Source organism: Sebastes fasciatus, chromosome 13 (assembly GCF_043250625.1).
Source record: "Sebastes fasciatus isolate fSebFas1 chromosome 13, fSebFas1.pri, whole genome shotgun sequence".
Lineage (NCBI taxonomy): Eukaryota > Metazoa > Chordata > Actinopteri > Perciformes > Sebastidae > Sebastes > Sebastes fasciatus.
In genome coordinates this window covers 8903388-8923187 of record NC_133807.1, presented here as the reverse complement: position 1 = coordinate 8923187, position 19800 = coordinate 8903388, and the positions used below count along the sequence as shown (strand labels likewise).

The 19800-nt window shown below is 40.1% G+C and overlaps 1 protein-coding gene across 1 annotated transcript in view; it reads right to left on the bottom strand.

The window, feature by feature from the left end:
* The window catches only part of cacng3b (calcium channel, voltage-dependent, gamma subunit 3b), a 31988-nt gene that overhangs the window by 7190 nt on the left and 4998 nt on the right, over nucleotides 1-19800 (bottom strand). Inside the window, 1 exon segment of the mRNA XM_074655259.1 lies at nucleotides 3073-3156. Within this exon segment, the coding sequence (XP_074511360.1) occupies nucleotides 3073-3156 (84 nt within the window).

Genomic DNA, 19800 nt, shown 5'->3' with positions numbered 1-19800 from the left:
CACTCATTCGATTTTGTCGACCAATTGATTAGTTTATTTAATCGACAGATCTGTAAAACTGAGTTTCTCCACAAAGAATCACACAAAAACACCACATTAAATCTTGTGTTTACCAGAGATGTGCTCTTAAGTTTCTTGGAAATAAATCATTCATGCATGAAAGAAGCATAAAAAATGACTAATCGACTAAAGATATCTTAGTCGACTAAGACCAAAACGACCGATTAGTGGACTAATTGACTAAAAGGGGGCAGCCCGAGGAGGATTATACATCTACTGTATAGCAGACGGTATATGGTACTAAGCAATGGGTCAGTGGGGAAAAAAACATTCACAATATTTGTATGAGAGAAAAACAACAATATGGTTCACCGTGTAAGGTTAAACAGTTTATAGAAATATTAAATTCCTACACGAATGGACGTGAATACTCTGAGTGAAGCTGGAAGTCAGAACATTAACATCATTGTTTCATTTCATATCCACCGTGCTGGAGGGCAGAGCTAAAACAAAGAAAAATGTGTCACTTTGCACACACACGAAGCACACACACACACACACACACACACACACACACACACACACACACACACACACACACACACACACACAACACATGGGCCAGTGTGCTGCAACATGCTTGACTGAGTCTGAATCCAGAACATGTTAAAGCATTCAGAGGCCTCGCTTCAGAGAGAGAGAGAGAGTGAGAGAGAGAGAGAAGGATGGATGTAGAGGGAAAAGATGGACAAAAACCAAGACAGATGGAGAGTCACACTGACACATATGCAAGGCAAAAATAATGAATAGCAGAGATGATGAAAATGGAAGCGAGGCTGCAGTAGGAGTGAAATATTGGTCGGAAACCCATATGTGTACATGACGTGATAACATATTGAAGGATATTTGCAAAACAGCTTGTCACGCAGAGCTGAGCTGTGCGGTATGTTTAGATACGTTGAACAGCTGATACATCACAGGTGTATCATTACGAAAACAAAATGAAATCATCCGACCAGTAACGTGTTTGTATTTCTGAATCTCTTCTCTTTTGTGTTCCAAAACATTACTGACTGACAGCTGCGGTGACCAGTGGTGTTGTGCGGCTGAGCGTATAAGCCCCGCCCCCGTGGCCCACACCCCTGGGCTGTATGAAATGCCGGTCACTAGGTCCCCGCTCCCCATTGGCTGGCCGGCTCTGAGGCCTGCGATCTAATTGGCTGCCTCTGGGGATGTTGCTCTGTGTTCAGTGGAGCAATGAAAAAGAAGCACAGGCTGAATCCATTTTCTCTTTTTCTTTTTTCCTTTTTTTTGTGTTGTTGCTGTTTTCTCTCTCCGTCCATCTTTACTCTGTGTTTACTGTGGGGGAACGAACAGAAAGAGCCCCCTCCTCTCTGTTTACCGCTAAACCACCTTCTCTCTATCTCAGCATCCTTTTTACTTCTGTCCGATTACTCTCTCTGTAAAGGTGCTCCCTCTTTTCTCTTTTACCATTTTCTCATCAGGACAATGTTTGTTCTCCTCATTTTTCACATGTATTTGCTGATAAAACGGTGGCATCTGTTTATATCTCTTGTTCTCTCCATTAAGTCCTCTCCGTTCATTTATCTGGGATGTAATAAGAGTGTGAGCTCACATTTCTCCTTGTCAAACACTAGCTGTACACTGCAATACAAGAACAGTGCTGTTTCTTTATTTTGCATGATCAAATGGTGAGGAATTTGACTTTTTGCAACGTGATATCATGCATGTATCCATCAAGTGCCAATTTAAGACTTCTTTTTACAAGATTCTTTTTTTAAAACAAGCCAGCTGGAACCATGAGAAGTCTGCCGGAGACAGTTTTTAACCAATTCATGGAGCAAATGTTAGCTTTATTAGCTGGCTACAGCTTATTAAATCTATTAGCGACAGTTGTCCTTGGTAAGTCTGCCCCCTTTATCATTGTAAACTGCATAATTGCTGGAATGGAAAGCTTGACAGGCGTAGTAGCAACAGTAACTGAGGCGGAGAGAACTTAACTAATGGTCAATTCAATCAATTCAATTCAAGTTGTAACCTTTCATGTTGGAATGGGTTAGTACACTGGTATCATAAATCATGATTTCAGGGCTTCTGTTATCACATTGTCAGTTTAATGTTGCCTTGTGTGTATTCAGTAGTGTAGTTGAGGGTATACGCTGGTATACGGTGTATACCCACCTCTTTTTCTGACTGTTTACAGTATACCCACCTGTCACCCACTTCCTCCTCGGTTACCTACCCATCTCTACCAGTAGTACACCCAACTTATCAATGAGTGTGTGTACTGTTACAGTGAGACACTGATATGCTCTTTTTCTTTAACCCACACATTTCTTAAACTCAAGGTTATGTGGGCTTTAGGGCTGTCCTCGACCAAAGAAATTCTTAGTCGACTAACACTGATACAATTTTGTCGACTAATTGATTAGTTGATTTATTCGACAGATCTTTAAAACTGAGTTTCTCCACAAAGAATCACACAAAAACACCACTGAGCTCCACGCGAATTGGAAGATGCGAATTTGCTTCACAACCGGAAGTGAATGTTTTTTTGCAAAAAGAGTGAACGGGAGGCGAATGTTAATTTTGCGTATGTTTGACAGTGTTTATCAGAGATGTGCTCATAAGTTTCTTGGAAATAAGACAAATCCTAAAAAAATTACTAAAGAAATTTTAGTCGTCTAACACCAAAACGACCGATTAGTTGACTAATCGACTAAGAGGGGGCAGCCCTAGTGGGGTCACTTAGTAAGAAAACCATGTTGTGTGATATGTCTAAGATGAATATGAATATTGATTTCTTAAAAAACAGAGTCATATTTTGTGTCTGTACTCTCATGGTTGTAATTTTCAGTAAGTTATCAAAACAGTGAATAGAAGAAACATGATTGATTGACTCTTAGTATTAGTGACACTAGCAATGTTTATCCCTTTGTGTCCAGCAACGTTGATAGCACTCTTGACACCAGATAAAAGGTTGTTAATAGGTTTGACTGATAAATAGATGTTTAAAAATGGGTTTGAAATATATCATCATATCAGACTTACGGAGGAGGTATTCAGCAGCGTCTGCTTCGTAGTCGGCGTCCTCTGGGAAGTGATCAATCTTCTTACACACACCTCTGAATGTTCCTGCGGAGGAGAAACACAGTTCAGTTCAGTTCAGTTCAGTTCAGTTTAGTTCAGTTCAGATCTTTATTGTTCCACAAGAGAACATTAAATACTATTTATTTTACTTTGTACTGGTTTCTCCAAGACTGGATTTCTACTAATTTGTTATATCATAAACCATGCAGACAGGTGAAGTCTTGATATTTGCTAAGTTCTCAGTACAAGTCAATCAATCCATACTGTATTTACTAACTTACTCCACCTGTCTAGATGCTGGTTTTACGTTTTTTTTTTTTTCCTTTTCCCAACATCCCAACTGTAATTCAAACTTCATCTGAGTTACTTTCCAAGCAAGATTAACAAACTGGAAATAGAAAAAATTGCAATGTAATTGCATTGTTATGGGAAGTTGTATCTTTCAACAGGGTGTTGCTTTCATAATTCCTTAATGGTCACAGGCGTGCCTTGCACTCATTACTCCAAATACTGGAATAAAAGCATATTGTATTGTTGTACTCATTGTCAGTAAGTCTAAAAAGAGCATCAGTTAAGTGTCCCAAATGAACTAAAACAGAAGCAGTATCTACACAGCAACATTAACGTATGATTCGGGGTTGTGTTCTTGATTAAACGATTAATCAGTTAGTCGTGAAAATGTCAAATATAATAGCAAAAAAAAACACATGGAGCGGGATTGCTTTTGTCAATCAATAATCACTCATCTTCTTGTGTGATTGCACTGCATCAGATCCCATTTTCAGGAACATATACACATCCTGTACATGGACATGAATATACATCAAAAGCAGAAAACACAACAGAAGAGAGAGAGAGAGAGAGAGAGAGATGACAGATGATGCAGGACGGAGCTGTAGCCTTCAGGGTATGTGTGGGGAACACCAATGAAAAGCCTTATCACACCCAACACACACACACACACACACACACACACACACACACACACACACACACACACACAATTACCACTGTGAATACACAAACACACACATAGCCACTAAAATACAGACATCACGTGTACACACACATCAACCAAGCTCATTAAACTGATACATGAACACTATCAATCATGCATGTAAGTAAAAGCCTTCTGCATCTAGATTGTTTATATCACTGTGTGTCAGTTTGTGTGTGTGTGTGGGTGTGTGTTTGTGTTGTATTGACTTGGATGCAGTCTCCTACGAGCGTGCCGTGTGTCAGCCAGAGAGTGACTCATCCCCCTTTGTACAAGTCCTCCACAAACACACGCACACACACTCGTCCATCTGTGTGTGTGTGTATGTGTGTGTGTGTGTGTGTGTGTGTGTGTGTGTGTTTATGTGTGTGTGTGTGTGTACACTGCATGTAGCTTCGTTCCCACCCATCATTCAGTCCCATTCACACATGGTCAACACCACAGGGGACATGAGAGAGAGACGGAGGGGGGGGGGGACTGAGGTGGGATGGAGGGGGAAGAGGAGAGAAAGCGAGATGAAGGAGGATGAAGAGAGAGGAAGTGCTGGCTGAAAGAGGTTTGGTGGTAAAACGGCACGGGAGAATTAGAGAGAAACGGGAGGATAGAGGCTGGCGACGAACAACGGACGACTCAACCTAATTGCTTATTTGCATATGAAGAGGTTCTTTCCAGTACCCACACTCAGAAAAATCATTCACAAATTGATTCCTCCAGCTCATGCAGTCAGAGATAGTAACTAACCTCTGACTGAGACTCTGATTAACAGAAAAGACGTTTATAGAGTGTTTGATATCTAGATTTAATAATCTGTAAAACGTTCATATCAATCAGAGTCTGTTTTGTCACACTCTTATACTGATAGATGTACCGCTAGTTCAACAAATACACACAATCATCCTAGCACACCCTCTTATCCTGTTCATACTTTCATTTCATGGCTGCATATACTTAAATCCGTGTCTGTTTGTGCTTTTCAATTCAATTTCAATTTATTTTCTTACATAGCATCAAATCAACAGAAGTTATCTCGAGAAGCTTTTCATATAAAGCCTTTTCCCGCCCTCCTCCTTAATTCTCTGTCCTGTCCAGTGATGATCCAGTGTTACCAGACCACATACAAACTGTTGGAGGAAAACCACACCAGAGCTGCAACTATTTTGTTGATTAAACGATCGACAGAAATAAAGCTGACCCGAATGCTTCAAAGCTTGGATCCCAAAGTACTCAACGTCCAAATCAGTATATGAATGAATCATGTTTTTTGTTTTTTTTACCCCAAAAATGATTGTTATTAGTTCTTCTCAGATGGATATCACTGTTTGTTGTGTGTAGAGGGTGTATGTTTGACGTTGTGGCGCTGTCCAGGGTACTGAAATGGAGTGGAGGCCATTGATTGGCAGACAGTCTCAACAAAGCCAGGTCTCTATATGTTGGCATAGTCTATTTATTCATATTATTTGTTTATAGGCTTACATATGAGCAAATACCTTCTTATGGGCTTTATCGCTGTAATTTATTTGATGTGATTATTGCACATTTTAAAGCTGTTTTTGTTTCAATAAAAAGGAAAATCTTTAATGGAAGTATGTCCTCATCTCTCATTAGACAATAACAGCAAAGTAAAACATCAATGATTAATGACCCGCAAGTTTGAGGAAAGTTTAACAGCTTGTGCTGTCGTCTCCCCTCTCCCACCGCCATTTTAATGCACAGGCTTACCGGGGTTCAAGCCCGATGGCTGCAATGGGATGCTCTGCACGTAAAAGGTAAAGGCACAACGGCAGCAGGTTTTTTTATCCCGACACAACCTGCCACAAGAGATAAATCTTTTTCTAGCTGCTGTATATCTGACTGAGATCTGTTTCTCTTACTGACTGACGGACTGACTGACTGAAGGATGAGAGGCGACTTTGAATATCGTTGAATATTTCTCACTGACGCTTCGAAGCCCCAAAAATGGCATTCGGATCAGTAACTATTTTTAATATTTTATGGACCGAAAGAATAATTCATTAATCAAGAATATAATCAACGGATTAATCTATAATGGAAATAATCATTAATTGCAGCCTTAAACCACACAGCTAATACCACCATTAAAAGAATATTAAATAAGCCTGCTTTTATTATATATTATCTACTTTGTTGTCAAGAAACCCCAAGAAAAGACCAAAAGCAACAACAGCTTGGTTTCAACTGAAGACATAAGTCTCTAAGTATAGAGAGTAATTTCTAAAAAGGCTAAGTTTAATTTTTGAAAAAGCTAAGTAATTTCCAAAAATTACTCAAACAGGAGCACATTTGTTGGGGACTATTTTCAGCTGAGAATTAAGACACAATTGGTGCACTAGTGAGTAGTATTTGTGGCAGTAGGAAGGTGTATGTGAGATTGACTCAAAATAAACTACAGTGCCCATGTTCATTGAAATGAAAACAAACAACATGTCAGCCAGTGAAAAAGATTTGGCTCACTGATGTAGTCAGAGGAATAAGACATACTGTATCTGGCAATAGACAGACAACACTTGTTAGTAGGATCAATTCATTATAGGTTTTGGTCTTTTCATGGGATTTGTTGATAATAAAAACACAGACTACTGCTTTCTGTACTATTTAAAGGTGCAGTGTGTAGGGATCTGGCAGCATCTAGTGGTGAGGTTGCAGATTGCAACCAACTGAAACTTCTCCCGTGTTTCAAGCACGTAAGAGAACTGCAATGCCAACGCAAAAATGCGAAAAACGTGTCCACATGTCCCTCTCTACAGCCAGTGTTTGGTTTGTCTGTTCTGAGCTACTGTAGAGACATGGCGACCGGCTCCGTGGAGGGCACCCGCCCTGTATATAGATATAAACGGCTCATTCTAAGGTAACGAAAACACAGGTGATTATACAAAACATGTTTAATAATATTATATTCCATTTCTGCCAATAGATCCCCCTAAATGTTACACACCGTTCCTTTAATATGTCCTGGTTTGACTGGCGTCACAGAAGTTTTCTGTAGCTTTAGCTGATCCTGTTGGACGCATCAAGGTGTGAAGCGTCATCAATCAGATCTCTGCCTCGTGTCTGCCAGCCGGGAAATTTATTAAACCTCCTGCCTTTTAATGTATCGAACCATCCTGATGTATAGAGCACCAAACAGCCTCACGCAATGAAATACCAATGAAGCGATGCACCACACACACACACACACACACACACACAAACGCGCGCTCATGAACATAGAGGATGGGGGGAGGGAACAGAGAGATAGATGGCTGCTTTTATCTCTCTCTTAGTGGCCGAGAATATAAATCACAACTGAATAAACACACTTAAAAGTAGACGCACACACACATAGACATACACCCTTATTATCACACACTTCTGTGTTAGTGTACCTGATGACGTAACATTACTTTCTAGAAAATGAAGATGGTCTGCTAAAAATAACCTAAGCAAACACTCACACACAAACACACACACAGGCAGTCATTAAGACTGGTGTGTGGGACCTCGAGGTCAGCATGTTCATCATGATAATGTGTGAGTAACAAACAGCGCACTGGGAATCTTTAAAGCAACAAGGCACCAACACCAACACCAACACCAACACACACACACACACACACACACACACACACACACACACACACACACACACACACACACACACACACACAAACAAATAGCACAAGCAAGTTATTTTTGAAGCCTGAAAATGAAAATCGAACAACCTAATGTAACAAATTTGCCCAGCACATAAAAGGCAATTAGGGTTGCTAATTTTTAACCGATAACCGACCCTCGTTAACTGATTATTAACCGCTAACCCACAAGATTAGTGCGTCGCGTGCAGCAGTGCGCCAGCTGCAGTGTATGAGCACAACAGACAACTGAGTCCCCAGTTCAGCCGTCCAGGAGAGTTACTGTAGCAGCCACGGTGCTGCGTGCATTGTCGTGGACACACCATTTAGTTTAGCAGGTTGTCAGCTGTGTGCCTACCCGGCATAACGATAGCGAGTGTCCGACAAACCGCGTGTGTGTTCGTGCTACGTTCGCAACTGTACCGTTGTCATACGGTCTGTCAGCGTGGCGTAACGTTAGCGAGTGTCCGACAGACTGTGCGGCGGTGAGTGTGGGGTTGTTGGTGGCTTTATAGCTGTAAATGTAGCAGTGCAGTGTGTGTACAGTTTATTTGTCCGTTAATAAATGCTACAACTCCTCCAAGCCAAATTCCTGCAACACTTCCTTCTTGCAACACCGGCTCAGACTCTCTTAAGGTGAGCTGTTAAGGTGGACCAGCTTTTCTCCTTAAAGGGAGAGCCGCTCCTCTGAGTTTTGCTCAGCTTTTTAATAAATTTTTAATATTTCTTTTAACCGTTTAAGCGATAGCATTAATCGGTTAAAATTCTTAATGTCGGTTAACGGTTAAAAGGTTAATTATTAACATCCCTAAAGGCAACAGTTAGTATGTTGCACCACTAAGGTTGCTATCCCCTTCTTGGCCAGTCAGCCTACGTAATATGATTGAACGCATCATCTAAAAAAATTGCACAAAATTCAGTCAGTGGTTTCTGTAATATTGCATATGTGGTGTATGAATGAACAAACCAGGCCACAAAAACAAAGTCCATAGCAGCCAAAATTACGGTATTGATCTGATTTGTGTTCAGATTAAAAAAAGACTGCACTCCAGCGGTAGAAAGTTATTAAGTTAATAACCAAATCATGTCATGATCATTTTGGTATTTTCAAATACCGACTGTCAGTTCATTCGTCTTCAAAAAACAAACCTGAATTTGCTTTAGGGAAACAAAGCTCAGTTGAAATTCAGTGCACCTGTTTCTTTATATGAACTCATCTGCATTACAAGTGTTAAATATATTTTTAGAGGAAGCATCCAGCAGCTATAAGAGCAGGGTTTCTCAAAGTTTGGAACGCTAAGTGCCAATTTAGGAAGCCAGCATATGATTAAGGGCCCATATAAAATGCCCATATCTCACTTCTACATGAAACTGCCGAGTTGTCCACCAGAATGGCTTACTTTAGCTAACAGCACTAGCACTGATGCCAGAACGTAATTCCCACGTCACTCGTGAGGTGTTGCCAGGCAACCAGTAGCTTTCTACAAGTGGTCATTCCTAACCTGACAGACGCTTGTTAGGGGGGCGTAGTTTGACGCAGTAGCCGAGTAGTGTGTTAAATGTAAGACATTGAAAGCGAAAGTATTGAAATGGACCATGCATGCATTTCATGTCACATTCAGGAGCTGCACAAAATGTTTGTGAAGGCCACCATTGCCCGAGGGCCGCACTTTGAGCAACTATGTATTAGAGGACCTGCTTAGGAGATATCTTCACTTGGTGGTTGCTGCATGGGTCAAACTTTGCTTAAATGACGACTTTATTATTAACAGATTCCATGAAAAGACCAAAACCGTCCGGTCCATCTAAAGCCAGATATATCATATTCCTCTGTGTCATAGAGCTCTCAATAAGTCTAAGAATTACTGGCTGAGGTATGCACTTGACAGCAGTAGGATAAATATGGACCATATATCAGTCTAATTTTTTTTTTAAAAAGGTCAAAAAAGGACGGTAGCAGAATAACAATCTGGATCAACGGAGCAGATATAGGTACCACTGTCAGTTTGCAAAAACATTGTCACTGTCCAGCTTCTGCAAGCAAGCAAGTGTGTGTTTGTGTGTGTGTGTGTGTGTGTGTGTGTGTGTGTGTGTGTGTGTGTGTGTGTGTGTGTGTGTGTGTAGGTGGGTGTACATGTGTCATATATTTCTCATCCCACAATAAAGTTTTGTAGAGCTACCTCCAAATGCTGTGTCAGTGAGTGAGTCAGTAGCTGTCACACATACTTGTGTCAAGTGTCATAACCAGCCTATGATCTCATCGAGGAGAACACACAACACACACATAAACACGCACACACAACGGGCCAAACAATGTATTGTAAATGAGCAACAGTTCACAAATAAATGTATCACACAAACTAGCATAAAAAGGTGGATGAATGTTTTATGAATTAGAAAGCTGTCAACAAACTCAGCACTAAAGCCGACTGCAGATTTGATTACATCCCTCCATCTAACTTTCCTGTGTAGTTTTGTGTTATTTTCAATCTTCTTCCTTTGACATCTGCTTACTCAACATCACCATTTCCCTTGCCTTCTCAATCTACATTTCTTTCCCTCTCTCTCTCTCTGTCTCCCAGCCAGCGTATTGTGTGAACGAATGTTAATTCAGATTGATTATGCTGTAAACCTCAACTTCAATGATATTAGCCCTCCAGGTTGCAATGGCTTATTTAAATATCACTAAGCTTTTTGGCTCAGGAGAACACCTCCAGAAGAAACAGGAAGGCAGAGACAGAAAAAGATTGCCTAAAATCTTTCAGCAAAAGTGAGTGAATTATTTTAGAGGAAGTGTAGGTCTTTCATTCAGAAGCTCCTCCTTGAAAACAATACAAAATGACATGTATCAAATGGGGTGATGAATCACCTCCACTCAATATACAAATGCTAATACCTAATCTGCATCACAACACATTCATAAGAGTGGTTTAATATTTCCTGTCGCTCGCGTCTCCCATTGCCGGTTTGTTTTTGTAAACATCACGGGCGCATGTGCAAAACCGGGATAAGCCTCATAACCGGGATACTCATGTCCATGCAAACACACTCCATGATGGCTGACTGATAAGAGCCTTCTAATTACTACCTCTTATTAAGATGCAACACAAGCAGTACTGAAGATATTGACAAGCTGTTCACCACAGCAGAGGTTATTGCAGCGATTAAAGTCCTCTCCCTGAGACGTCACCAAACAACCATTTTACTCCTACTGAAAGACAAAGATCAGTTACAGTGCAGTTCCTAATGGACACTTTCATTATTAAATGTACACAGCAAAATTCTAGTGAAATTATATTAGAGGCCATTTGGATGTAGTCCTTCCCACTATTATTTCGCCTGATCAGATGGAGTTAATAAAATAATAGGAAAACTTGTTCAGTGTGCTTGAAAGGTTTGAATTTGGACCCAAGATAGTACACTGGATGAAGACTGTTTTGTTTATACAAATACCATAACTCAACAGTTTCATTCACAGTGTGGAAGCAGACAAGCTTGCCCTTTCATATCATTATTATATACCATTACAACCACTATCCGTAGCAATTCATAGCAACCTGTATAGGAAAGGGAAAATGGTGGTACAGAACATAAAGTTTTGCAATATGCAGACGATATTCTTCTTTATATATAAAAACCTTTCTGCCAAAGACCTTAAAACTACTGCATAGATTCTGTCATATTTGAGACTAAGCAAACTGATACCTGATGATGTCAAATACCCTGGAATATGGCAACTAGACCCTAGACATCTCTTATAAGCTAATTTCCATCCTCCAGTTTTATTACAACTCAAACAAGACATAAACTACTGGGATCTTCTCCTACTATTGTGAGTTGGTAGAATAAACACCGTCAAATTGAACCATAAGCCTTCAAAGTCCAACTGAAATCAGATTTAGTTGTCCATTTTTGCAGTCTAAAATATTGTAAACATGATTTAAAATGTAATGTTAATAGTTTTGTATTATTAAAAAGGAAGAAAAAAGGCCAGGCTGGAGTCACATGCGATTTTAATGGTACCAAATATGTTAAGCACAACATACCATGTTACATACCACCACTGACCCCCCATAGGTTTGGTTCTCCAAAAGACTTACAATACACATAACAATAAATGCTAGAATACTCATTCAGTGTTAACGGACATTTTATATCACTGTCCATGAATAATTACAATTTTTCCTCTCTGGGGATAATCGTTGGGTGAAAAATGTATGAAAATTAGGGCAAAGTTAACGCAATAATAACGTGTAAACTGAGATACTGGTATCATATGAAACTAGAAAACATAAGGAATCCATTGATACCAGTCATGCCATACTAACTTTTCGCGGTGGTTAAATACAGCTCCAAACTGGCATGGCCATTTTCAAAGGTGTTCCTTGACCTCTGTCCTCAAGAAATGTGAATGTAAATGGGTTCTGTGGGTACCCACCAGTCTCCCCTTTACAGTCATGCCCACTTTATGATAATCACATGCAGTTTTAGGGCAAGTCATAGTCAAGTCAGCTCACTGACACACTGACAGCTGTTGTTGCCTGTTGGGCTGCAGTTTGCCATGTTATGATTTGAGCATATTCGTTATGCTAAATGCAGTACCTGTGAGGGTTTCTGGACAATATTTGTCATTGTTTTGTGCTGATAATTGATTTCAAGTAATAAATATATACATACATTTGCATTAAGCAAGCATGTATGGGGCATGCACATTTGCTATTGTTGTATTTTTTTCAATCTAATTAACAGCAAAACTAATGAATACACCCTCAGAAAACACACACACACATCCTACTTTTCACACACAAACACACACGCATAGACGCAGGCACGCACACACACACACACACAGTGGGAGCATCTATCAGGAAACATTTGCCTCACAAAGGTCAACGTGGCCTGAGGGCAGCTGCGACCACAGCCGCAGCAAGGCATTATGGGACACGGCAAATGGGGATGGGAGTCCAGTATGTGCTTGACTGTGTGTCTCAGTGAGTCATGTGGTTTAGTTTCTCATACTGGGCCCAGTATACTGCTGCCGTCACTTATGTATAAACACATGCACATATGAACATGCAAATACACGTACACACTCCCGCTCGTGTGCTATTGTTTCTTCGTAAGCCGTAAAACCATGACGTCAAAGCATATTTAGAAAGCAAAAAAAAAGAAAATAAATCACAGTAAAGAGGGAGGAACGTCTCCTTGTACTATGTAAAGTGATAATAATAATTGCAGCTATATCCCAAACAAGCCTGATATGCTTGAATATAGGCATCACAGAACATTTACATAATGATGACCTTTGTTTTAACGCCAAAAAGCCTACTTTAAGACAGATAATAATACAGCTCCTGTTTCCAGCTCTTGAAACACACACACACACACACATGCACATTTTAATGTTATGTATGAAAACAGTAGTAGAGCAGGTCCAAGGGCTAAAAGACGAGAGGTAGAGCAGAAACACTTTCCATTTCACTGACTCCTGACTAAATGTTGGCTGTTCCTAAGAGTGCCGAGCTACAGACACACTTTCATTATTTAGCTTTACCCCACATCTTACTTTCTCTTTTTGCACCTCCTTACCTCTTTCCTCAGTCTCTCCTTCGCTCCCTGCTATCTCTAACTTTCCCTGGTAGGCCTGCACTCTCTGCGGTCTTTCTCCCATCTATCTGTTGAATCATCTTATTTAACCTTTGTCTTCAGCTGAAACAAGGGTCAGTCAATTTCTGGAAATTTTCGAAGGGAAGTTTAGCTTGAGAATTTTAGAAATCTTGAACAATTTCAATATAAAAATTGTACCTTTCTAATAGTGAACCTATTTTGGGGGAAAATACACTTATCAATAGCAATATCAGGTCTTATGGCATGTGTTGGTTAAAGGTGTGCCCATTTAATTGCATTGTAACCTTGTATGTTATTGTGTTTCAAATAAAACAGAAATATTTGTATGCTGTATCAGTCTAGTTCTACTTGTGAAATTACAGGACAGTAATGCAGTCTGCATACTAAACAGAAAATGTTCTACTAGAAAAAAATAGTGCCTCAAATCAAGGTTAAAAAGGAGACAAACACAAACAACAGTGTGTGTCCAGATGCAACCACGATTGTGACGAGCTGGCCATGAGGAGCCAGCAGTTTGTCCTTGATCTAACTCTCTCTCTCTCTCTCTCTCTCTCTCTCTCTCTCTCTCTCTCGCATGCATGCAGGCACGCACGCACGCACGCACGCACGCACGCACGCACGCACACAGACACACACACTGTATTTACAGCAGAGTTACAGGTCAAACACTGAAACTCCATAAATAAATCATTGCAAATTAAAAGACCCTTGCAAAAAACATAGACAACTGAAGTAACAATAATCAACCAAGAGTGATCTATAAGCAAAGTAGTTCAGGTTAGTAAAATGTAGTACTGTAGCACTGAAGGCCATTTTGAGGTTTTCAAATGAAGCTTTGAATGTCTGTCGTCATATTTTATGACGTGATCACCGTTAAAGAAATTTAAAATCCTCAAACAAAATCCTCAATTTGAATAAAGGGATTTATTGGATTAAATTAGTTAGTCTTTTCTTTATTAAATTAACTTTCTTTAATGAATATAACTCGTCAGTTTCATCAACACAAATACATGTAGGTATAAACTGACTACTGCGGCGCTCGCTGTGTGTTTGAGGGAGAGAGAGACTGACAGAGAGAGGCGAAGAGAAGGTGAACTATTGCTCGCAATGTTTCTGTAAGTTATTAATAACTTACTCGGAACGCTGCTTTGCCCCCCGCCCGCCCGAACACATGATGTTTTCTAGCCCGACCTACGGGTTGTGGGTCGACCCGCGCATCACTACTACACAGCCACCACTGAAATATAATTCTACAAATAGTATAATACTCATAATATTAGTGTAGCCTAATCTATGTTATTGAATGTTGATTTAGAAGTTGAATGTCTAATGCTACAAGCTATATAACTGAGATGAGAGGAAGCTTATCTTATCTTGTTTGATGTAGTAGGATAGCCTTGAATCTTTTGTGTGGAAAGGCTTTAGCAGTTTGGGCAAAATTAACCTTCAAAATTTTATTTCCACAACAGTAAATCATGAGCAAAATGTGCAAGAAATAAATCCATTCTATGTTCTAGATAATACTATTTTAATGAAACTGAATATGTTTTTTTTTTGTTACAAGTTCCCCAATTATTGTTACCAGCTGATTCAGTTTATGTGAGGGGAGCATACATTTTTTTCAGCATGAAAGAAAACGTTTGCGAACCACTCCACTAATATAACCTTAATTATTACAGAAACTGTAACAACTCCACCAGTTAAAGGATTTTAGCTTTTCCAGAATGAAACTGCAGTTAAAACACAGCGTGGACACCAAATGTGTTGCCAGGAACAAGTCCTCCATACTAAATGACGAAACAGGTAATTTGTCCATGCCCTCTAAAATGCAGCGTTTTCTGATCTGATGCCTCTAACAGTCAGGAGACATCGTTTGTCTGTGGTTTCTAAAACCATTAGAAATTACCGTTACAAAAACTAAGATTTGCCAATTGGCACTAAACACAAACTACAGTGAATGGGAATGTCATTAGTTTGTAGGACATTTTGGTCATAAACCAAAGTATCGGACATAATACTTAATAATACATTTAGACCTGATAATAGCGCTACATAAAAAGTTAGGGGATCATCAAAGTTGTTACAATTCATGTTGAGGGAAACATGAATGTGTGCACCAAATTTCAATGCAATCCATCCGATAGTTGTCGAGACATTTCACTCAAACCCTCCAATGTGAATCTCGTGATGGCACTATGTCACCAAGGTCATTAGGGTACATCTTCTGGGAACCATGAATGTTTGTACAAAATGTCACGGCAATCCATCTAATAGTTGTTGAGATATTTCAGTCAGGACCAAAGACATCTCTTTCCCTAGAGGCTTGTTGCTAGCGTGGCTAAAAACTACTTGTTTAAGGTTAGGAATTGAAATGATCTAAAGAAACCAACCTTTACTGTTGGTAGGAAACAGATGCAAACAGCAATCTACCTTGTTAGTACCGCAGGTTTTCCGGTGTTACGGTTGGTCTGCGTCAGTAAAGCTTAAACGTCGGTTGTTTTAGGCATTGGAACAAATGACCAATGCTGTAGTTATTGTGGTGAGGACAGCCTCGTTCCCAGGCGAGCTGTCCCTAATCAGTTGATGTGTTCATCCAAAAGCTGCATGTGTGTGGCCTGTCTCAACCCAGCCACATGCACAAACACAAACACATGCAGAATATAAAGCGTTTTGTCAACTAGAAAACAGAGGAGAGGAAGAGGAGGGAGTGAGCGAGGGAGAGGAAAGGAAGTTGAAAAGCAGAGCAAATTGGACTGCTTGTTTCCTCAGAGCGCCTCTGACAGCTCAGTGTGGGTGACTGTGGCTCTCTCTCTCTCTCTCTCTCTCTCTCTCTCTGTCTCTACCTCTCTCACTCTCTCTGATTACCTCTTTCCAGGCGAAGGAGGGAGAAGATGAGGGAGAGGGAAAAGGGGGGAGAGAGGAAGAGGCTAGTTTCCACGGTGATGGCTGATGAAAGTGAACGGGACAGGTTCTGCTTGGTTGCACACCTCTCCTTTTTCTCTCTCTTCTTTCCCTCCTTTTCTCACTCTGTTCTTCCTCAAACGCCCCTGTTCTCTTTCTCCAAAACATTTCTCTGTTCCTGTTTCAAATCTTCTCATTATCCCTCCTTTACTCTTCCTCGTTTTCTCTACTCTCTTTACCAAAAACATCCACTTATTCCTTTCCAATCTCCTCTTCATCTCCTCTCATCTCTTCTCACGTTCATACCTGCTTGTTTCCAGCATCCAGCCACATTATGTTGCCAATTATACAGTCACATCTCATTCCAAAACAATGGACATTCAAATGCTGATATAAGGACTCTCTCTCAGGGAAAGTTGTCCACAAGATTTTGAACCTGGCTGCAGCAATTTGCTCCCATTCAGCCACTAGAGCATTAATGAAATCAGGCACTGGTTCAGGACTATAAAGGCCTGGCTTGCACTAGTTCAACCCAAAGGGGTTTGATGTGGTTGAGGTCGAAGCTTCTGTCTTTTGCGTTGTCATGTTGTACGTTCGTGATGATGTCATTACTTTACTTTACCTGCAGAACATATCTAAACTATCAAAACTGCCTTTGCACTCAATCTGCTCATAAAAATGAGCATATCTCAAAAACAAACAAAAAAAATATAAAAAGATATATATATATATTTCAAATAGGGTGTGGAGTGTAAAAAAAAATCTACATTTAGAAATTGTTTGGATTAGTATGTTTTGTGTGAAAAGATTTTATGAACATTTTATGAAAAAACATTTGATTTCTGTTACAATTTCAATACTTTTATCAATTATTATGGTTTATTGACTTACATAACATTTTAGCATAGATAGATATAAAGCATTTCAAGATACTCCAAGAAATGACATCACAATAAGCAGAAAATACCCATGTATGCACTGGCGGACCATTTAGTGTTGCAGAGTTCAAAAACAGACTTGGGATGCACCCAATGTACGCTGTAGTAGTAAGATTTCCCCTAATAACCCCGGACTAAAAACACACAGAGGTATGTGGAAAATGGTGTCCACATAGTTTTGGCCACATAGTGTATCTGTCTTCACCCTGTTTTTTCTTTTCTTTCTAAACTCGTACAAACAGTCCCTTTCCCCTCCTTTTGCTTTCCATCTACGTCCTTCATTCCTTCCCCCCACGCCTCCTTCCTTTCTCTCGTTCCTCCCGCAGCCCCCTGGGTCATCATTTTTGTCCCCATCTCTGTTTAAAACCCTCTTCCTTCTCTCTATTACCAGGTGATCATTTAGATCCCCGGCGTGGTCAAACACTCCCCAGAGATTCACCTGAAACAGAGGCCATGCACAGCTCATCCATCACCTGCCACCCCTCTCCCCCGCTTCATTCATGCACATTCTGGTCTCTCTTCATTCACGCTCTATACTCCCCCCACCTCCTTCATCCTCTCCTCATTTCCTGGCTTTCTCATGCTCATTTATCACAGTGTGAACACCTCAGTACACCTGCACAGACACATAATAACACATTCACTGCATGCAAGAAACCCCAACCTGACCACACACACAAACTGTTGGTGCATGGTAGAGGAACCACAAAGATATAATCACGAATAAAGGGCACATTAAAGCGCACTGCACTTACAGTAACATAGACCCCATTGACAATACTCATGGTATATTCACAGACACAGGCGTTCATGTAAAAGAGACCCTGCGAACGCTAGGGATGCACCGATACCGATACCTGATCGGATATCGGGCCGATACTGACTCAAATAGCTGGATTGGGTTTCGGTGACAATGGGGCCGATCTATTCAATTAAATTCTATATGTACATTATATAAATTATATACTGGAATTTTGATTCCTGTTTAAGTTTTGACCAATTTGTTGCTGCAATAAAAAATGTTTATACCTGAATTGTCATTTCTGTTAATTTTGAAGATTTGTTTTACCAAGTTGCTGGTGTACGATTTATTATTTCAATAATAAATAACAATTCAGTGAATTTACACCTCTGTATTTATTTGTTACATTTTGTTTTATAAAGTTAGGAAAGCAATGTTTAAGTCAGGCCTGATGTTGCCTTACACATAACAGAATGATCCCCGTCACTTCCACACAGCGAGGCATACAGTTTATGAATTAAACACAGGTATTGGATCGGTACTCGGTATCGGCCGATACCCAAAGCCCAGGTATCGATATCGGTGTCAGGACTGAAAAAGTCGGATCGATGCATCCCTAACGAATGCTTTGTTTCTCTACAGGTTAGATTATGCTGTAATATCTTTCATATTTTTCTGGAAAAAATGTGATTTGATTATTTACTTTATGAGAATTTTATATAGATATGTGTATGTTTGTGCATATTATGCCCACTTCCTTCTCTATTTGTTTCAGACTTCTCTCTGGAAAGGCACAGAGAGACTTTGTGAATGCTTTCTTTCGTAACAATTGCAGCAAAGTTGTGCTGGTGCTTTGCAATTAATTGATGAAAGACAGTCCCAGATTTCAGGTCTGTAACAATGGTGCCAACAGACGACGGACTCAAAAACAATACTCACAGGGCGGATAGAATAAAAGGTTTTTACCAGAAAACACGGGAGTTCAGTCCAAAATTAGGCAAAGGTATAAAAAAAAAAAAACGCTAGGCAAAGTATTAAAATACAGAAGCAAGATCTAAATCACGCTAGAAAGTCACGAACTGGCAAAGACAAAGGGGAGCAGACAGACTAAATCCACAATGAAAGGAGGGTGATACGGGGACAGGTGACAGCAGGGCTGATGAGGGACAGGTGAAAACAATCAGGGCGGGGCAGACAATCACAAAGGTGGGCTAAATATGGTGCCTTCAAATGGGGTCGTGTTCACAAGAAGAGTCCATATGAACGCCCCCCTCAAGTGGAAAGTTTCTGAAAGCTCCAAGTTCACGACTTGTGACGTGTTTGTTGACGTTGTCAGAAATGGCGGAGGCCATGGAAGTTAATTTTTCGGTACATAATAAGTTAATATATTGAAAGTTTAGTCGTATATTGTAATTCTTTGTAATTTTATAATATGTCTGAAGAAAATGTTGATATTCCCAACGGCCTTCACCTCTGTCATTGTGTCTTTGCATTTCCTGCATTACATTACCCACTTGCTGGCTTGCTAAATTGTTAGCCTCTGTGGCTTCTAGACAGTAACGTTAATATTGCCGTTGCTTAGCAGCGGTGTTCTCACGACTTAACCACTTGAACGCCACGCATATTGTGTACATGACTTCTCATGTTGTAAACACAAGCTCACAAGTTTCATTTGAAAGCACCATAACACACAAGGGCAGGAAGTGAAGTATCTGTAACAAGAGACAAAGGTGAGTATACCAAAATAAAACAGGGAATAGTTACGGAAAACTGGAAAATAGGAAAGCATACTAAGAGGAGAGCGGGACATGACAATGTGGCAGACTTTTCAACAAATATGCCACATCCCAGGTA